Here is a 21,030-nt window from a genome sequence, read left to right as displayed (position 1 = left end):
ATAAAATAGAATGTAGTATGTGTGTTTGAGTGGCGGGGGGGGGGGGGTGGCTGTGTGCTGTCAGCTGCTGTCATCCACTGTTGTCCACCACCTCAAGATTCTTATAACGTGCACCACAGTCACTGTTACCAACTTAATTTTGATTTTGCTGCACTGGTGCTCCATATAACCTACTAACTATTTTGCATTGCCATGTTGCAAATCTGGAGTGCGGAAAAATTTTTCCCGCACTAGAGCGGAAAAGTGATTCTTTGCGTTCTGTAATCAGTGCAGCAATGGCCACTTTTCAACGTAACTGTAGGAAAAGTAAATTTTTTGTCAGTTATCAACTTCTCATCCACTTATTATTTTTTCAAGTCATATTTCTTATTCTTAATACATGTTACAGTAAAAATTTATTTTCCTCCACCTACTGTCAAAAGTACTTACTTTACTCCCTGAAACATGATACTAAAGTGTCACTTTTTCGCTCTCGGTACTAAAAAACAGAAAAACTCCCTAGGGAATAAAAGTGACTCCATTTCAATAACATGGGAAGCATCTATATTTTAAAAAAGTACATTTGGAATAGGTCAGAAGGTCTATGCTCATATGAGGAAGCATATAGAGTAGAGTTGGTTATTAAACCAACTAAATTCAATACCTCAACCAGACATTTGATCGATATATAAAATTTATGTTTGTATGCTGAAATTATTATTACAAACTTCATATCACTATACTAGAAAAAATTTATATTTTTTTCTTTTAATCCATGTTATTCAAAATACCAGCCAACGAATATTACTTATTAACTAATCAAATTTGAAACGGGAACTTCATCATAGCTGTAGTTGTGGCTGTCATTGTTGTTACTACTTTAGCCGACAGATAGTGCTGTCGGGGGAGAACTGTGATTACAAGCCAGCTGTTTCTGTTTACTTTTTAGATTATGTTGTAACACATTGTTTGGTCACATACGTTTTTAAAAATTATTTTATTTGCAGTTTTTATAAAAATGTAGGTGGAGGAAAAATGTTGGGTATATCACGAGTGACAAATGTTTTTTCTCTCTCAGGAAAATTGTTGCCCTCGGCTTCGCCTCGGGCTTCAAATTTTTCCCTCAGGGAGAAAAAACAGCACTTTTCACTCTAGATATACAAATAACTATTTCGCGTCTGCAGGAGTAAACGTTTTTCATATTATAAATATTAATTGATATTGTAAAGGTGAAAAAGCAATAATTTTCACGTTATCTGTACTTTTTTGTTAGTTATCAACTTCTCATTTATTCATCATTTTGTTTCTCAATTTAAGTCACATTTCTTAATGAAGTAAAAATGTATTTGTAATGAAATGTTCACATTAATTTGATCCTTGAAAAAATATAAAATAAAATATATAATTCCCATACGTTTTAATGTGATTATTCATACACGCTTGGCCGGACAGAGTAGCAATAGTCCAATTAGAGCTTATAGGAATTAAATAAAAAAAGTTTAAACAGGTGACTTACTTGAATAAAGAACTCTAATCTAATCAGACTAATTATTACGCTTCAGGGACAACACAGCTTTGGATGAACATACTAATGTACATATTAAATGAAAAAGTAATTTCAGATAAAATAAATTACTATGACAATTTATAGACAAAATAAAAAGTAGAAATATGTCTTGTAAAATAGAAAAAAGTTAATGAACTGAATAACTGTTAGGGCCGTTTGCACCGTATCAGTTTAAACTAAATTTCATTTTAGACTGGATTAAATCCAATTCTCGTTCGCAAAGACCTTAAAGATGCATAGACTCACATGCAGCGCTAGTGTTGTACTTGCAATTGAAATCCGCCATTGAGGGGGCAACCCATAAGATTATTAAATACCAATGCCACCAATGCCTTTGTGATCTATAGTATTACAAATAAATAATATATAATATCTCGTGCTAAAAATACCCCAATGGCGGCCTCCAATTTCAAGTAAGAGCTATCATTGGGAAGGCATAGGCATTGTGGGTCTATATCTCTTTAAGGTCTTTGCTCGTACGTTAAAATGTGGTCCATTTTTAGTTTAAGCCACCAGCTGATCAAATTCAGTTCAAGCGTTGACTGTGCAAACGGCCTTTAATGAACGAAAAAAAATAACTGAAAGGTAGCCTACTATATATACAATATAATCCGTACACAAAAACCAAACTAGACCGGACAAAACTAGAAATCAGAGATAATAACTAAAAGGTAGCCTACTATTTACAAGTGGATCCGTACACAACAGTGACAGTGAAAATATAATCCCCATACGTTCTAATGGGATTATTCATACTGGCTCGGCCGGGCTGAGTTGAAACAGTCCAATAACAACTCATGGAAAATATATTCTCACTGTCACTGTTGGGAGCGGATCCAGCTCAATAGATTATAATACATAAGATTAGCTGTTTGAGTCCAGAGATCGTCAATTATGATGATAAATCCGTGGATTCTCTTCTAACTCAGGTAGTCCTTGACTTCCACAACATCTGTGAATACATAAAAATATGTGTTAAATTATGTCATACATAATAATATAAATATCGGGGCACCGAGCTTCGCTCGTTATTTATTTATTGATAAACAGAACTCAATTCTTTAAAATTATTGGGGAAGGACTAACAGGAACAGCCTAAAACTGTTTCTTCCCCGATTTTTGATTTATACAATATAAATAATAGTCCAAAAGTAGGATATGTTCCATACACTTGAATTCAGGTCCAATTTTTAGTCGAAACATTTGAAAACAGAAAAGTTCTAATTTAGATTGTTTACCGACCAAATTGAATAACAAAATAGCACTCACTAATCACTTAAAACTATAAAATAATGACTAACTTTGAAAATTATGATGAATTTGAAAGCATCGCGAGAATATGATATATTATTTTCCATTAATATATGAACAATTTGACCTTTGAAACCCTCAAGGTTTCTTTTAAGTTGTGTTTATATTTTACAGCTGGTAGTCCAGTCAAGGAAAGGTTATAGAGGGAAAAGTTAGGAAGACAATTTTTGACTACGCAGTTCTGTTTAGGGTAGTAAGAAGGTAAACATATCAAAAGTCCCCACCCCTACCCACTGTGCTAAGGGAGTGGGGGTGTTTTATAGGTACCATTTCTTGGTTTCTCGCATAAAACTAAAAAAACTAAGTATCCTAAGGACTTCACTGTCATATAACAAATTAAAGCTCACATAATTTCCTACAATATTAATCCTTTACTTTTTCATATATCCTCTAGATTTCTAGATATCCGCTCTTGAAAGTGTAACATTTTTGAAAAAAAAACACGTTTGCTACCAATTTTTTTCTATTTTTGCTCTTATAACTTTTTCAAAATCGACGGAAAAAATCTATGCTGGTTATAAGCTTATAGAGCATTAGGTTCTCTTCAATTTGATGTATAATGTTTCACATTTACGAATTTCCCTTTACATTTTGCAGCAGCTTTAGTGTTGAGTGTGAAATCTCAATTTTTGCAACAATAGACCAATTGACAAAGGAATATTTGGAGGGAATGTTTTAAACAAAATTTTTGACTTCACAGCTTTGTTGAGACTAGTTAGAAGGAGAACATAATATCAAAAGTCCCAATTCCTAACTCATGTTCTAAGGGGAGGAGGGTGGTTTAAAAGTTGCATTTTTCAACGTTTTGCTTCGACGCTCATATCATGAGAACAATGCGTTTAATCGACATAACTAACTGTTCAAAAATAAAGCTTGATAAATTCTCTACACTTTTTGTTTAGTAGAATTTTGTGATATTCTCAACAGTTCCCGAGATATTTGCTCTTGAAGGTGTGTGATTGTTAGAACAGCAGTTTTTTATCCAATGTTTTGCTCTTTCAGGGCTTATAACTCTCCAACAATGCATCATAAAAACTGATGCGTATCGTAGGTTTGTAGAGCATTGGATTCTCTTTGAAATTATGTATTATTTCACCATTCCAAGTTTTCCTTTCATTGTTATAGCAGCTTCAATATGTTTACCTCCTTACTACCCTAAACAGAACTGCGGGGTCAAAAATTGTCGTCCAAACATTTCCCTCTATACCCTTTTTTGAGCATTCATTGCCTGAACTGTGGCTATACGTCAGCTTATGAATTTCGGGGATGAGATATTTTGATTTTCCATAGACGCACTCGCTCACTCACTTCCATTATCCACAGACGACGAAAGTCTCAGCTGTTTTTCCAAGGATGAATTATCCTTTTAATATCGTTCAGCGAGTTTTCCTAGGGATGAGACCTAGTGCAATCGAATTTTTATATCATAAACCTACTTTATTCCAAATTTCGTGAGAATCGTTAGAGCCGTTTTCGAGATCCGGTGAATTACAAACATATAAACATCCAAACATATAACATCTAAACAGAAATTGCATAGAAATTAAATTTAGTCAACCAGCTGAGTTGTTGCCAGCTATTTGAGTCAACCTACTACCTCCGTAAACAAAGCCATAGTGCATTCGTGTGACGTCAGCACAGGTAGGGTTCCTAAACCAATAAAAATTCGTTGATTTCAGCTGAATCATTCAGTTGATCTATATCAGCCTACCTGTGCTGATGTCACACGAATGCACTATTACTTTGTTTACGGAGGTAGTGGTCAGCCCCGGTCTATAGTGAGGTCCACGTTTTAATGGCAGTACTTGATTAATATTGGTGTTGCTATCCTTGTCTATTTATTTATTACAAAACCAGGAAGACTACAGGCATTATTTTAAGCCCAAAACAGTCTTCAATAAAATCCTATTATATTAAGCGAGCAATTTCTGTATTTTTATATTTGGTTATTTATATTTATTTACGGTTATTTATGTCCAACGGATCTCGAAAACGGCTCTAACGATTTTCACGAAATTTGGAACATTTTGAATTCTTAAGGTGCGTACAGAGTTACTCGCCGCGAACACGAGCAATTTACTTTTAATCAGCTGATGCCAAGCTTTTTATATCTGTATCTTTTACCGTTTCTGTACAAATACAGATATAATTAAATGCTGAAAAAAATTGCTCGTGTTCGCGGCGCGTAAATCTGTACACACCTTTAGGTGGGCCGTCCACTAGAACCGTTTTCGTCCGAACTAGCATCGGCCGAAAAATACCGAACGCGACCGAACGATCCCCAAACAAAGAAAGCTATAGATGCTCGTCCATTCCAACAGGTTCATACATTCGTACACGGCCGTCTCCGGCCGATCAATTTTTCGATCTGAATTGAATGGGATTTTCCGGCTCTATCCGGCCAAAGACGAGCTGAGACAACTTCATCCTAACCTCAAAATTGTTTCAAAGTCTTGTCTGTTTTTGTTTTTTGAACTTATTCAGTTTTATAAAGTTTCAACTATGGACAATGAAAAGTTGATAAGTTTGGTTCAAGAGCATGTTCCATTGTGGGATATGCGAGACAAAAGATATCGTCGTGATGTTCAAAGGAATCTGTGAACAATGATAGCTTGATAATGAACAACTAATTTAGTGTATATTTGTTTATTCGATTTTCAAAATCTCAATATAATCATTGTTTATGAAAATTTTTGGTGGCTATGATAGTGGTTGATTCAATATTTGTTCAATATTCAATAGTTCAGCCGACAACTGAACTAGACTGACGTAAATGGTTCCTATGGACGACCGTGTTCGGCCTGATTAACGGCCGGCAGATTCGTCCGATCCAACGGCCGAACGGATCGGTTGAATACGGTTCCAGTGGACGGTTACCTTAAGGTGCGTACAGATTTACGCACCGCGAACACGAGCAATTCGTTTTTAATCAGCTGATGTCAAGCTTTTTATATCTGTATCTTAACGTTTCTGTACAAATACAGATATAATCAGCTGATGAAAAGTGAATTGCTCATGTTAGCACACGTAAATCTGTACGCACCTTTACACTACCAAGCATTGCTTGATTATGTAGTGCATTTCGACGAAATAAAACCATAGAGAAACAATAGCGTAAGTAGATATCTCATGGTATAGGGCGTTTATGTCGCAACTTTTACTGTTATCTCAAGCCGATTACTGTCGATTAATGTAGATTTTTACTGTTTTGACCGGGTAAGAGTGTATGAACGGCACAATAATTACGAGAGACTACCAGCGTCATAAAGCTTCACGGGAAAGAAATACATCTTGAGATAACAGTAAAAGTTGATACCTCCCTCGCGTTCGCTACCTTTCAGCCTGCCGCTCTGCTCTGCTCCCCACGCCACGCATCAACCAAATGAGTGGTTGACCCACCCGCCACCAGGGTGCGCCTCAGTCGCCGCCACCCGTTCCTGCGTTTCTATTGGCCGAGCACCGCCGGCCAATAGCAGCGCAGGTGAACTCGGGGACTGTGAATAAAAGGGGGCTACTCAGCTACCCTCGATAGCACTTGCTCACTAGCAGCCTTCCACTGAAGAGCCAGAAGAGACCACCAGCCGAGACCACTACCGGAGACCACTACCGAGACCAGGAGCAGAGCAGCGAGCAGGCCAAGAGGGAACCACGGCGAGACTAACCGCAACCTGAGGTGTCTTCCTTGTCTACTACCCAGCCGATGCCTAGGAGGAACCGCGCCGGCCGCCGAATCCAGAAGAGGAGGGCCCTACGTCGGCTTCGCCAGGTGGAGGAGAGGCTGAGGCTGTACACCGCCGCGCCAGCTGCGCCCCAAGACTTAGCGCCCCACCCTAACAACTGGCGCGCGGTTCTGGATGCGCGGGTTGGGTGCCGAACCGACATCGGAGTGTGTGCAGCGGAAGCCTATGACCCTGCCTGCCCGGGGTTTGACCGAAGGCCCCTTCTAAACGAGGAAGTGGTCGAGGAGGTCCTCCCGGCGGTGATTCGGCACGACCTCTGGCTAGTAGATCACCCGGTCAGCCCTCTCCGTAGCCCGGGTAAACCAGAGTGGAGACTGCGAACCATTGACTTGAGCCCCTGCCGGCCTGCTCTTGCACCAGACGGACCTGCCCAGACCCTCGCGCGGCATGGTATTGCGCCAGTCGACGACTACTAAACATCTAGCCTGCCTTGGTCCCTTTTAGGGCCACCAGCAACAATCTTGGTCCCTTTTCAGGGCCACCAGCAACAAACTTGGCCCTTTTTCAGGGCCACCAAAAGCCATTTTTTTCAGACAGTGGTAACAAACCCCTCGCTCGACCCGACTGACTAGCCCAATTGATGAACGAGCCACACCTTCCGCCATATCAATTATTGGCGCCTGCCAACGTGGGGCCACTCACTGTATGGAGATACAGTAACGCGTTACCACTGTCAAAACTTTTTTTTCAAACAAAATGTCAACCTAAGTTTTCAACTAAATGTATGTCTTAAATTTCTCATCTAAATCTATGTCTTGAATTTTTCACACAAAAAAATTCAAACTTATTTTCTTTCAACAAAATGTGTCTCTGAATCTTTCAATTCAGAGTACCTGTCTGGGAACAGGCAATTTCCCAGTGGCGCCCATAACACCTGAACATGGTAGCGACTAGAACCAGAGCCGGAGACAGTGGAGATACGACCACCAAAGATTCGATGCAGCCAACCAGCCAGCACACCGAGTCCACATTTGCCGGCTGGCCTGCACAGACCACCGGTCAAACCGACAGCAGCACGACGCTGCCGCCCGCTTTCACCAGCGAAACCGGGGCAACACAGCCACCCGCCTTCACCAGCGAGCCCGCTCGACCAACCACCCTGCAACCCAGCGCGCTGACCGTCAACCTGCCTGCTCCACCGTCAACCTCTAGTCACGCCACTACCGCAACCAGCAACATGGCCAACTTACCGGCTCCAGCCGTCAGCTACACCGGCAACCTCAGCCAGCTGACCAGCATAGCGACCCTGCTACCGTTCTTCCGCGGCAAGCTCCATGAAGACCCCATCACCTTCATGCGACAGTGCACCGAGCTGCTACAGGGTCACCACATTCCCAGCTATACCTGGGTCATGCTTCTAAAAGCGCAACTACAAGACGACGCCGCCGCCTGGTGGAGAGACTACGGAGAATTCGTCACCACCTGGGAACAGTTCCGTGACCGACTTCAGGCCCGTTTCTCGGGAGCCCATAAAATCGCAGCCGCTCACACGGAATTTTATGGCACCACCCACAAACCGAACCAGCCAGTGGAGCGATTCATCCGTCAGAAGCTCCAACTACAGCAGCGCTTAGGAACCAACCTGGCTGAAGACGAGGTGATCGCCCTGCTCATCGGTCAGCTGAGTTCCGAGCTTCGCACCCTAGTTCGAGCTGCTCGTCCCACGAACTATGAAGAGCTGATCATGATCGCCAACGACCTGGAAACCGACCTCAACAGTCGACCAAAATATAAGCCGCCTCAACCTACGGCACCCGCAGGGCCACCCCATCGAGAGCCGCCGCCGAGGTTCAACTACAACCAGCTTCCTCAGTGTCATTACTGCCCGGCCAAGCATTTTCATCGCGACTGCCCAGAACTCGCGAAGAAACGGCAGGGAAACGGCGATACTGGAGAGACTCGGACTCCACCCCTCCAGCACGGAAAGTAGGAGTCCACTACACTAACGATGAGGTGCAAGACCCGCAGCGCCAGCCTCGCAGGTCACCACCCCAACTACAAGCGATAACCGTCACCGAACCGGCCAGCCAGTCATTCCTTGGTCACGCCACCGTGGATCCTGCCAGCGTCACCAAGCCTCCTTCCAACGTCACCGAAGACCCCTCGCTCTTCTCGGCTGACGGAGACTCTCCACGGTACCTAGCAGCCGCACCTCCACGGGCTATCAAGAATGACCCAGTACCAGTCATCACCCGGGTCACCGTCTCACAACAGCAACCGCGTCCGGCACACCCTTGCGCGTCAACCACCCAGCCGTCACTCATGACCGTCTCACTCACAACGGATCGATCGCCTACCCGTCACGCCACCGTAGACCCTGCTAGCGTCGCTAAGTCTCCTTCCAATGTCACCGAAGACCCCTTGCTCTTCCCGGCTGACAGAGACTCTCCACAGCACCCAGCAGCCGCGCCTCTACTGGCCCGCGAGAGGACAGCATCACAGGGAGGAACATGCAACTGTGACCCACACGCACCCGCCACCTACCGGGGTCGCTGTCATGAACGGAGTCACCAACACTGCCCTCGCCGCAGTCGACGACCAGGTCACCAACGCTGACCCAGCCGCATTCAGCCACCAGGTCACCAACACTGCCCCAGCCGCAGTCAGCCACCAGGTCACCAACACTGACCCAGCCGCAGTCAGCCACCAGGTCACCAACACTGCCCTGGCCGCAGTCACCGACAAGGTCACCAACACTGCCGCCCCAGTAGTCAACAACCACATCACCAGCCCTCCGCCCAGCCAAGCACCGAACCTAGCCGTGATCCAGATAGACGGACAGACTCTACCCCAGATCCCTGTCATCCTCGCGGGTAAACAACTACACGCTCTACTCGATTCAGCCGCAACGCACAACTTCGTGAGAGCTGCCCACCTCGACCACGGTACACGGATCCAACCGCTGAAGCTACCTGTACTGCTGGCCAACCGTCCCACTAGCTGCGAAACGGCCATACAAGGACATCTGGAACTCCAGATCCAACAGCACATTCAAAATATTCCCTTCCTAGGTCTACCTGACCTACGCGAAGACATCATCTTGGGACGACCATGGTTTCGGGAGAATAAGGCAGTGCTTGACTTTGAGCAAGACAGGCTAATCTACGGCAAGACGCAGCGAGACACTATCTTCTGGATAGTGCAACCACCAGTCTCAGTAGAGATGGACACTCACCTGGTTGACAAGTTACTAGAAGACACGCCCAGCGACCAGCACCGACGGTTAACAGTATTACTGCAACAACACGCAAAATTGTTCATGGAGCAGATGCCACCCTCCATCACCACGGCCGCCACCATGACAATTCAACTCAACAGCTCAGAAATACGCAGCCAGCGGCCTTACCGATACTCACGGGAGAAACTGCAAATTATCGAGTCCGAAGTTGCCGCCCTCAAGGAACGCAACCTGGTAGAAGCCAGTGATTCGCCTTACAACTCTCCAATCGTCGTTGTCCCCAAGAAGGACGGCACATCACGGTTCTGCATCGATTACCGATGGCTGAATTCCATCACCGTTCCAGCCACGGCACCGCAGATGACCCTACAGGACGTCATTCGAAGCCTGGGAACTTCAAAAATATTCAGCTCACTCGACCTACGGATGGGATACTGGCAGGTACCACTCGCACCCCAGTCTCGACCTTACACGGCCTTCACCACTCCCTACGGCGAAAAGCTACAATTTAAGGTCATGCCTTTCGGCCTACGAAATGCACCCAGCTGCTTCCAATCCATGATGAACAAGGTACTGAGTGGATACGTCGACAAGTTCTGCTACGCTTATCTCGACAACATCATTGTGTACTCGGATACCTGGGAAGAACACTTACTCCACTTAGCCAAAGTGTTTGAACGGTTAAATCTATACAATCTCTCTGTCTCAGCAGCAAAATGCCAGATCGGCCGCAAGCAACTTGAATACCTCGGTCACATAATCACCTCCGAGGGCAACCAAGCAAAACCGCAGGCTATCCTAGCTGTGACTTCTGCCCAACCACCCACCACCAGAAAGAAACTGCGAGAATTTCTCGGAGTAGTCGGCTGGCTACGAGAATTTTTACCCAACGCCGCTGACGTTTGTGCGCCTCTGTCTGAGCTACTTAGCACGAAGACGCGATGGAAATGGTCACCAACAGAAGAGACAGCTTTCCGCCGCCTACAAGCATTGACTGCCAACATCCAACCACTCTGTCGACCAGATTTCTCCAAGACCTTCATCCTACAGACAGACGCCAGCAAGGTCGGTATAGGGGCTGTCCTATACCAAGAAATCAACAATGACCGTAAGGTGATCGCATATGCCAGTGCCAAGCTGAACCACACGGAACAACAGTATCACAGTAACGAACAAGAGTGCCTTGCGGTTGTCTGGGCAATAAAGCGATATCGCCCTTACCTGGAAGGCAGGCCATTCATACTCCGTACCGACAATAAGGTGATTACCTGGTTACAAACTGCAAAGGACAGCCGCGCCAAACTCACTCGATGGGCCCTGCTCCTACAAGAATTTGACTTCACCCTAGAACACTGCCCGGGTAAAGAGAATCAGTTCGCCGACGCACTGTCACGGCAACCCGACAACGAAAAAGTTGAGGAGACCAGTCAACAACTAGAACGAACCATGCCTCCCGACATCCTGCCAGTCACCAGTGAACCCGCTACGCTAGCAAGCATCGCAACCGAAACTGAACTGTTAGAAGAGATTTGGAAAGCACAGGCCACAGACGACCAGATCAATGCGCAGGTGCAACGATGGATGGAGATCGAACCCCGACCGTTGGAGGATCAACCGGGAACTGATCAAGTATTCCTCACCAGTTACCGCCTACACAACCGACTCTGGGAGAAGAAGACACGCGACGGTTGGCGAATAGTCATACCGCCCAACTTTTGCACCCAGCTACTGTTCCGCTATCACGACGATGATCTAATGGGACATCCAGGCTATGCCGAAACCTACCGAAACATCGCTACATACTACACTTGGCCCCGTATGAAGGTGCAGATAACCGCGTACGTACAAAATTGCCTGCTGTGTAGCTGCTCAAAAGCGTACAACCGGAATCACGAACCTACGCAACGACCGCGACGGTCTACTAGACCATGGGAAACCGTATGTCTCGATCTGATGGGCCCCTACCCACTCTCCAAGCGAAGAAATCGATTCATATTGGTCATCACTGATTCTTTCTCCAGGTGGATAGAAGCCTACCCGCTGCCTCACGGCGACGCCAACACGATTGGCCGCACGATGGATACGCACCTGTTTCCCAGATGGGGATACCCAAAAATCCTACTCTCCGACAATGGCACTCAGTTTACGGGGAAACTATGGAACAAACTCTGCCTCAAATGGGGAGTCTTACACTACACCACGCCAATTTATCACCCCCGAGCCAACCCTACCGAGAGAAGGAACCAGTAACTCAAGAAGGGACTACGGATCCGCCTACAAGAACAACACCAAGAATGGGAGAACCAACTACCATCCGTGCTATTCACCCTGCGAAATCGACAGAACACGGCAACAAGATACAGCCCCAGTCAAATCCTGTTTGGCCAAACCCTTCCACGGCCAGGGGAATGGAGCCACTGGCCCGAAAATCAACTCGAACCGCACAAAGACCATATTAACCAGCGTCTACACACGCTAACCGCAATCCAACGCGAAGCCGTGTTGAACCAAGAAAATTATCTCAATAGGAAGTGTAACAAATAAAAGAATAAAGAGAAATGACCAGTCTAACGAAAAGATTATAAGTGTTTTGTTATGTGTTATTTCATCATCTATTTATGTTCTTCACATTAATGTGATTTATTCAAATAATCAATTCGTTAGTAGGCCTACTGATCGATTGTATTCTTCTTAGTGGTTAGTGCCTCTACTCGATGTTTGGTAAAGCACACTACCAAAAATTATAGGATCTTTAAATTTGTGGATAATTGAATGAATTAATCCCCAGATTTCTCCAAATCGTATGGGTTTCGATCAATTCATTCAATTACCTCACAGGAACAGGAACGCCTCCACCAGTGTCTTTTTTTATATAAAGAAAAAAACACAAAAACTTGGAAATTTTGATAATAAAAATTTTGACTCACACAAGGTGTTTGAATTTTTGAAATAGGATGAAAATAGAAGAAGTAAGAATTGGAAAAGTAATTTAGTTTTTATTGACACAAAGTTCTTATCAATTTTGAACAATATTTAAAAAGATACAAAAGGTTGAAAATCGGTAATACGGATGATTAAACAAACAAATCTTATTTTAAACAATTACGCCCTTTCTTATGAAACCGTTGGCTTATATTTAATTATCTAAAATGAAATTGATTTTATTTAAGAATTTAAATTTATTAAAAAAAAATATGTTGAGGAAAACGTTCTATTATTGTTGTTATTATTATTATTATTTAAGATATTACAGTTTAAAAGGATGACAATGAATTTTGAAAGAAAATTAAAGAAAAAGAAACTTACAGAAAATATGGAACTGACTCTCCTGGGTAAACCTGGACTCGTGGTCGATACCGCAGTTGAACGAGAAGCGAGTGCCTTTTTTAGGAATGAAAATTTTGTCAGCGCAACTGCTGAGTTTGTATTAAGTTCTTAGCCAATGGCGTGGAAGCTTTGCTAAGACATTTTTATTGAATAGAACGTTTTCCTCTCTTGCTCTGCAGTTTAAGATGAAAATGAATTTGTTTAAATTATACTATATTTTATAACATTTAAAATAATTGAAAGTACTGTATTTTATTAAAAAAAAATTATAATTAAATTATTTTTGAGACACGGTTCTGTCACTATCGTGACATGTCCCCTCCCCTAGGGGAAGAGCCGACCCTGGCTCTACAAGTGCAAAGCAAGAGACAATTATTGAACAATAATTCACAATACACATTCTGATTGAGAGTATAACATAATAATTACATTAACAGTTCATTAAATCAATATGGTAACATAAATTTGATAAATTCCTTCTTTCTTGTCAATAGTTTATTCAGTAATAATCATCTTGGTCGTGGTAGCTTGAATATAGATATTTTTTCTTTTACATTTATAGAATTTAAAAAAAAATGTTATTCAAAGAATTCAATAAAACTATGCTTACTCTTCTCGTTAAAATACATATATACCCAATGATAATACAAATAATCCTACTAACTATGAAAATGTATTAATAATAATAATAATAATAATTGTTTTTCTTATAATTAAAAAATGATAATTGAATAATATTAATTAATTAAGTTGGATCTTATTCCATACTAATAAAGAAATCAATAATGCATTAATAATACCGATAATAAAATAGACAAAATTAAAATAGGTTATTCAACTGATATAATTGGAAATCAATGAATTAAATAATATTAATTAATAATGCATTCAAATTTTATTATATTTAATACATACAAGACAAATGAAAAGTCAATCAATAATGTATTCAATTAATATTCAATTAATATTCAATAGGTAAATCGTGGAATACAAATGAAAAATCCAAAATTAGAATAAAAATTGTAGCCTATTCATAAGTAATACATTAAAATAATATGCAAAAGGTCAATCATACTATAATACTAATGAAAAATCCATAATTAGTAATAAAATAATATTCAACAATAATGCATTTAATTAATCTTCAATAGGTAAATCATGTAATTCAATTGAAATATCAATAATTTGTAAATTAATATTCATTAATAGAGCATTCAATAGATCAATAAATAAATAATACAGATCAATAACACAACTAAATAATATCCTATGTTCAGTTTTGATTAATTACATAAGACAATTGACACACAAAAGAAAAGTTACATCAAAACGTTTTTCTTTTTAACAATTTCTGTGGTATTTGACTGTTCAATCTTTAAGCTCCATCATATGTATTGTGGGTTTTTCTTGAGCCTTTTTTAGAGTCAGTAGCATGTGAATCTTATTTATGAAGTACAGTAATGCCAAAGTAATCAGTGCTAACCATGCATAAATAAAATAGAATGCCATGGAAGTAGAATTAAAAATATCATACCAACTGTTTGGAAGTGTTACTTTTTCAAATAAATCTGGTGCTATATTGTTATGAATAAACAATGTTGGTATTGTTACATTCCAGTCATCTTTCAAAATATCAGTAAAATTATCAAAATGAGGATTTCTATGTGGTTGAAAAGAATCTACTTTTAATGATTTAATATTTAGCCAGTGTAAAGGTAAGAAGTGTTGAATATTTGGAATTAGAGGAGCACGGGAGTCACAAGGAAATGTCTTTCTGATAAGTGTTTTGTTCTTCTCCTGTAGCTCACAGTTGCACGGGATAGATGTTTGAATTGTTCCTGGAAGAGTAGTCGATAATAGTTGTTCTTCTCCTCCTTCACATTTAATTGATGTCCCTGGTTGAATGTTGGTGACATAGAATACCGTAGGTGACATTTCTAGAATTTGGACGGCATCCGTGTTGCTTGTACAGGTGAAAACGCAAAATTCTTGTAGTTGTTGTAACGTTGATGACATAACGAGATGCTCCGTACATTTTGATGATAATTCTCCTGAATGCTGCTGTCTAGGTAGATAGCAGAGCTTTGTTTTGGGTACTTGGCAAAGCTCTAGTTGTTTTCCGGCCAAAACTTGAATGGTGTTTCCGCTTTTCGCAATGATCATGTCTTCTCTTGGCAGCCAACACGATTGGTTTTTCCAGCTGAGTGGGGTGGGAATGTACTTGAATAAAGTGAAGTTCGATGCTTTCGTGACAATTGGAATCTTCACCGTGATTGTAACGTCTTCTTCTGTGACTCGGCATGTTGTTATTGGAAGTTGATATAGCTGCTGATAATTTTTGAGATCGACCGCCAACTGTTGATTTGTTGTTGAATTCATCTTCTCTTGTAGCTGAGAGAGGTCCTTCAATAACAATTCTGGTTTGATGACGTTTGCTGGTATTAATTTTTGTTGGCAGGTTTCTTTTATTGATGTGATGAAGTTTCGTCTGGCAATGAGGTATAGATGTGAGTATATGTGAAAAGCGTATGCAATCATTTGAGTGTAGAGTTCTTCATCTGCTGCTACTTGTGATTTTTTGAAAAGTTTGTAGGCTGCATGGAACTGATTAGAGATGTTGTTAGTGAAGAGGTTTAATTCTCCCGTCACTTTGATTAGATCTTGATGGTCGTCTTTCACGAGACTTTGGAAAGCATTCAGGTGGTCTGTGATATGCTGCTCGTTGAATTCGAGTCCATGGAGCTCTCCGTCTGTCGCTGTGCCGCAGCAGAAGTGTAGGAAGTCTCCTATTGCGTCGATCGACCGAGTAGTACGACTCATTTTCGAGGTTTTCTGGTGATCATGTTTGATGATTTCGTTTATTGAGTTGTATAATTGCTCAATAACTTTTTCGATCGAGCAATCAGAGTGTAGTGGGCATCTGGGTTGGAATACTTTGTCCGCTTGGAGAAGAGTCATCTGCGCCATTGGAAAGTTCGTCTTGTAGCTGATAGGCACAGAAGCTTCATAAGCGTGTACGTGAGGAATTGGTTGAAGAATTACTCCTGAGAACACCTTGACAGCTGCTGTTTCCATACACCATATCAGAAATAGTAAGGGAAGGGCTTGAGGAAACATGACTTACCGGGTGGGTTCTGGCTTCTGAAAAGTTAATAATAATTATTTTACATCGAGATATTAAATTTATTATTTGTTTGGCATTTAGATTCACTGCTACATATTATTGATTGAATATTCGCTACTGTAAATTAAAACATTTTACTTTAATTTATAGATCTTTATTTTTGTGCATTTTAAATATCAATATTATCATATTATATTTGAATCAAAATTTTATTACAATAGTTTACTCGTTGTATCTCTTTGTGTTCTATATACACAAGTTATTTTGATAAATTGATTATTTACAATTAATTTGATTACCTACATACAAAGTACATAAAAATAATAATTGCAGTAGCATACTAAATTGTCTCTTGAATAGTTCAATAATCAATGTATGTATGAATTTTCTCAAATTACTTTTTATTTACAATTTATTCAACAATAAATTCATTCAAATTATTCATTATAAATTTATTCAATTATTATAGATTCACATAAAAAGGTACTTTATTCACATAAAAAGGTAATGAATGCTCTTATCAATTGTTGAATAATGGAGATGCTATGAATATATCTCCATAATATTAATGAAAATAATGAATAGGCCTACTCAACTCAATTTGACTTCAAATGAATGCAAAAAAATCGGGTTTTTAAATGTCTCATCAATAATAAGTGATCAGTTATTCTTTCTCAATATAAGTTGTATTGTATTGATAAGTGAAAAACAAAAATAAGTATTGAAGTATAATAATTTAAATAGAAGTAAGAAAATAATAATTGATGAAAATGAGAATTTGATAAATCAACAGCAACAAGCTCATCTGATCAAATTTTTCCAGAATTGTAACAGCTTAAAGAAGTGTCAATTTTATGCAAAATAATATTTAAGAATATACAATAATATATTCTGAAATTATGCTTGTGACAATTACATTAAAATGAGTGAAATTATTGAAGTATTTGTATTTTTCAAACAAAATCTTCAATTATTGTAAACGTAATTTACAATACGAAGGTTTTTTTCTTTCTTCAGTTGAAGTGATAAGGTTTTAATTTACATTATATTCTGATGAGTATATTTCAAAAATACTTGAATATTAATCATAATAATGGAATCTTTTATCTACTGTAAAATTTCTTCATTCTACGGACATGTATTACTTCTGGAACAAATTGACCTCTTTTTTCTAAAATTACTTCGTAGTTGTGATCTGAAATCTTCTTAGAAATTGTATAAGGGCCTTTGAAATGACTATTGAATTTTTTACAAGTGTCAGGCTCGTTTGGTGGATACGATACAAGCACCTTGTCTCCTACTTGAAATTCTACATGTTTATGTTTTTCATCAAAGCGAATCTTTTGTCGTTGTTGGGCCTTTTGTATTATATTCGGTAATTGTGACCGAATTTCAGCTAGATCGTGTAGCACTTGAAATCGATCTATTTCAGCTGATGGGGGTAAAAATGCTACATCGAAAGGGCTGAGTGGATGAAAACCATGTACTAGATAAAAAGGTGTGTATCCTAGAGATTCTTGATATGAAATATTGTAGGCAAAGCACACATACTTTATGTTGGAATGCCAATTGTTTTGCTTTTCATTTATGTAACATTTCAACATAGTTATTAGCGTATGGTTATATCTTTCAGTTATGCCCTGACTAGTTGGCATGTAACTGGAGCCAAATTTTTGCGTCACTCCTAGTGAAACACAAAATTGTTTTACTAATTCTGACCTGAAATTCGTACCATTATCTGTATGTATGACTCTCGGTAATCCATACGTAGTGGAAAAATTTGTGAAGAATTTAACTGTTGTTTTTGCATCAATGGAAACTACTGGTTCACAGAAGGCAAACCTTGTAGCTCGGTCTACTGCTACTAATATATACTTATAGCGACCTCCGCTCAGTGATAAAGGGCCTATTGCATCTATACATATGGTATGAAATGGTTGTTTTGGAATTTCTATCGGCTTCAACAATCCTGCTGGTTTTGTTTTTGCTGTTTTTGTATTTTGACAGGTTGGACAGGATTTAACGTAATCAATGATGTCTTGTCTCATTGTTGGCCAGTGATATTTTACTCTTATTTTGGAAATAGTCTTTTCTATTCCTAAGTGACCGCCAAAATGAACAGACTCATGAAATTGTTGTAGGATTTGTGGAACTAAAGATTGTGGAAGTGCTAAAATATGGAGAAAACTTGTTTTGTATTGAGAATCTTTGTAATATAGAATATCGTCTTTAAGCAAGTAACTTCGGGATTTTCTAGCAAATTGCTTTTCTGCTGCATTTAGGTCATGAATCGCAAGATATATTTTATTTAAATATGGGTCTTGTTTCTGTAATAAGCCTATATTTGCACATTGTATTGTATTGATTTCTTGCCATTCATTCTCAATTGGTACATCTATGGGAGCTCTTGATAATGCGTCTATGAGCTGGAGATTTTTCCCTGGCTTGTACTTAATTTCAAAATCATAATAGACTAATTTCGCTGCTAATTTAGCAAGACGAGAGTTTGGCTCTTTTATGTTTCTATAATGTTGGAGGCTACTATGATCAGTTATAACTGTGAACTTTTTATTCAAGAGTAAGGGTCTGAAATGTGAAATGCAATATACTACAGCTAACATTTCTAAATGAGTTGCTGGCCAATTTTCTTCATTTTTACTCAATCTTCGAGAAACGTAAGATACTGGTTTCATAGCTCCGTCGTCATCTAACTGGCATAAACATCCAGCGATTCCAACACTACAAGCATCTGTCATAAGGACTGTCTCCCTATCATCTTGATAATGCAAAAGTACAGGTTTTGTCATAAGACATTTTCGGAGACCCGATAGCCGAGACACAGCCTCGTTACCAGATCGGCGACCAGGTGCTCACACGGAATCATCAACTCTCAAACAAGGCTCAGAAATTCCACGCGGGCCTAGCACCCAGATGGAAGGGACCATATACGGTCGCCCACAACCAAGGAGCTGTCTACTGGATCACCCGTGACAACGAGACCATCAAGGTGTACGAGACTCAACTACGCCCGGCTCCAACCACCGACCAGCAACATCTCTTGGAATAACAACCCACCTGTTGGGGGAGACCCTTCTGGTCTTATTTCTGTAATTATTGACCACAACCCACCTGTTTGGGGAGACCCTTCTGGTCTCACTTCTGTAAAATTATCGCCCAATGGCACTTTTGTATATTTTGTAAACATTGTATCTTGTTTTTTGCAATCAATAAATTCTCGCCGTGGCTACCTCAAACGGGGGGGGGGGAATTGATACCTCCCTCGCGTTCGCTACCTTTCAGCCTGCCGCTCTGCTCTGCTCCCCACGCCACGCATCAACCAAATGAGTGGTTGACCCACCCGCCACCAGGGTGCGCCTCAGTCGCCGCCACCCGTTCCTGCGTTTCTATTGGCCGAGCACCGCCGGCCAATAGCAGCGCAGGTGAACTCGGGGACTGTGAATAAAAGGGGGCTACTCAGCTACCCTCGATAGCACTTGCTCACTAGCAGCCTTCCACTGAAGAGCCAGAAGAGACCACCAGCCGAGACCACTACCGGAGACCACTACCAGCCGAGACCACTACCGAGACCAGGAGCAGAGCAGCGAGCAGGCCAAGAGGGAACCACGGCGAGACTAACCGCAACCTGAGGTGTCTTCCTTGTCTACTACCCAGCCGATGCCTAGGAGGAACCGCGCCGGCCGCCGAATCCAGAAGAGGAGGGCCCTACGTCGGCTTCGCCAGGTGGAGGAGAGGCTGAGGCTGTACACCGCCGCGCCAGCTGCGCCCCAAGACTTAGCGCCCCAGCCTAACAACTGGCGCGCGATTCTGGATGCGCGGGTTGGGTGCCGAACCGACATCGGAGTGTGTGCAGCGGAAGCCTACGACCCTGCCTGCCCGGGGTTTGACCGAAGGCCCCTTCTAAACGAGGAAGTGGTCGAGGAGGTCCTCCCGGCGGTGATTCGGCACGACCTCTGGCTAGTAGATCACCCGGTCAGCCCTCTCCGTAGCCCGGGTAAACCAGAGTGGAGACTGCGAACCATTGACTTGAGCCCCTGCCGGCCTGCTCTCGCACCAGACGGACCTGCCCGGGACCCTCGCGCGGCGTGGTATCGCGCCAGTCGACGACTACTAAACATCTAGCCTGCCTTGGTCCCTTTTAGGGCCACCAGCAACAATCTTGGTCCCTTTTCAGGGCCACCAGCAACAAACTTGGCCCTTTTTCAGGGCCACCAAAAGCCATTTTTTTCAGACAGTGGTAACAAACCCCTCGCTCGACCCGACTGACTAGCCCAATTGATGAACGAGCCACACCTTCCGCCATATCAAAGTTGCGACATAAAAGCCCTATACCATCTACTTATGCTATTGTTTCTCTATGATAAAACTAAACCAAGCAGTAAAATTCCTGCCGAACAATCATTAGAATACTGATTGTTCAGTTAATTTAATATTTTTCGATGTTTTGAAATATCTGAATGTAGAGCTGCGTACAGACTAAGGGTGTGATCACATTGAATGCCTAACAGATCACTATTTATCTATATAAGATTCATGAGCTGACATCATAGAAAAATTCTTTCTATTAATATTACCTATTACAATAGGTAATAACAATAGATATAATACTGCCCGTGGAGCCGGTGCCAAATACTGTAATAAGGTAAGTTGATCACAGAAATAATCTAAATAAAGCTATATTACCTTGGAGACTCGCTCAATACTGTAGACTTCTCTTGGTCTGGATATCCTCCAGTATCTGCCTGAGTTCCTCATCCTCGAATCGGCCCTCCAGACTGGGGATGAG

General features: G+C 41.3%; 1 protein-coding gene and 1 long non-coding RNA gene across 2 annotated transcripts; both read right to left on the bottom strand.

Annotated features, from left to right (window-relative positions):
- Positions 1-1,241: 1,241 nt before the first annotated feature.
- Positions 1,242-6,525, bottom strand: LOC120348763. The gene is made up of 2 exons (XR_005570361.1): positions 6,192-6,525; positions 1,242-2,498 (listed from the first exon to the last, which is right to left on the bottom strand). It is a non-coding gene; the product is annotated as an uncharacterized LOC120348763 (long non-coding RNA).
- Positions 6,526-14,379: 7,854 nt separating this feature from the next.
- LOC120349459 lies at positions 14,380-21,030 on the bottom strand. The gene is made up of 2 exons (XM_039419646.1): positions 20,928-21,030; positions 14,380-16,243 (listed from the first exon to the last, which is right to left on the bottom strand). Exon 2 carries the CDS (start codon positions 16,217-16,219, stop codon positions 14,471-14,473), a length of 1,749 nt encoding a protein of 582 aa, XP_039275580.1. The 5' UTR covers positions 16,220-16,243; positions 20,928-21,030; the 3' UTR covers positions 14,380-14,470.

Source organism: Nilaparvata lugens, chromosome 1 (genome assembly GCF_014356525.2).
Source record: "Nilaparvata lugens isolate BPH chromosome 1, ASM1435652v1, whole genome shotgun sequence".
Lineage (NCBI taxonomy): Eukaryota > Metazoa > Arthropoda > Insecta > Hemiptera > Delphacidae > Nilaparvata > Nilaparvata lugens.
Note: the sequence above shows the minus strand (reverse complement) of the source record. Positions and strands in the feature narration are given on the sequence as shown.

Coding starts and splice junctions, on each gene's coding strand:
- LOC120349459 (XM_039419646.1), bottom strand. CDS start 16,219: ATGTTTCCTCAAGCCCTTCCCTTACTATTTCTGATATGGTGTATGGAA.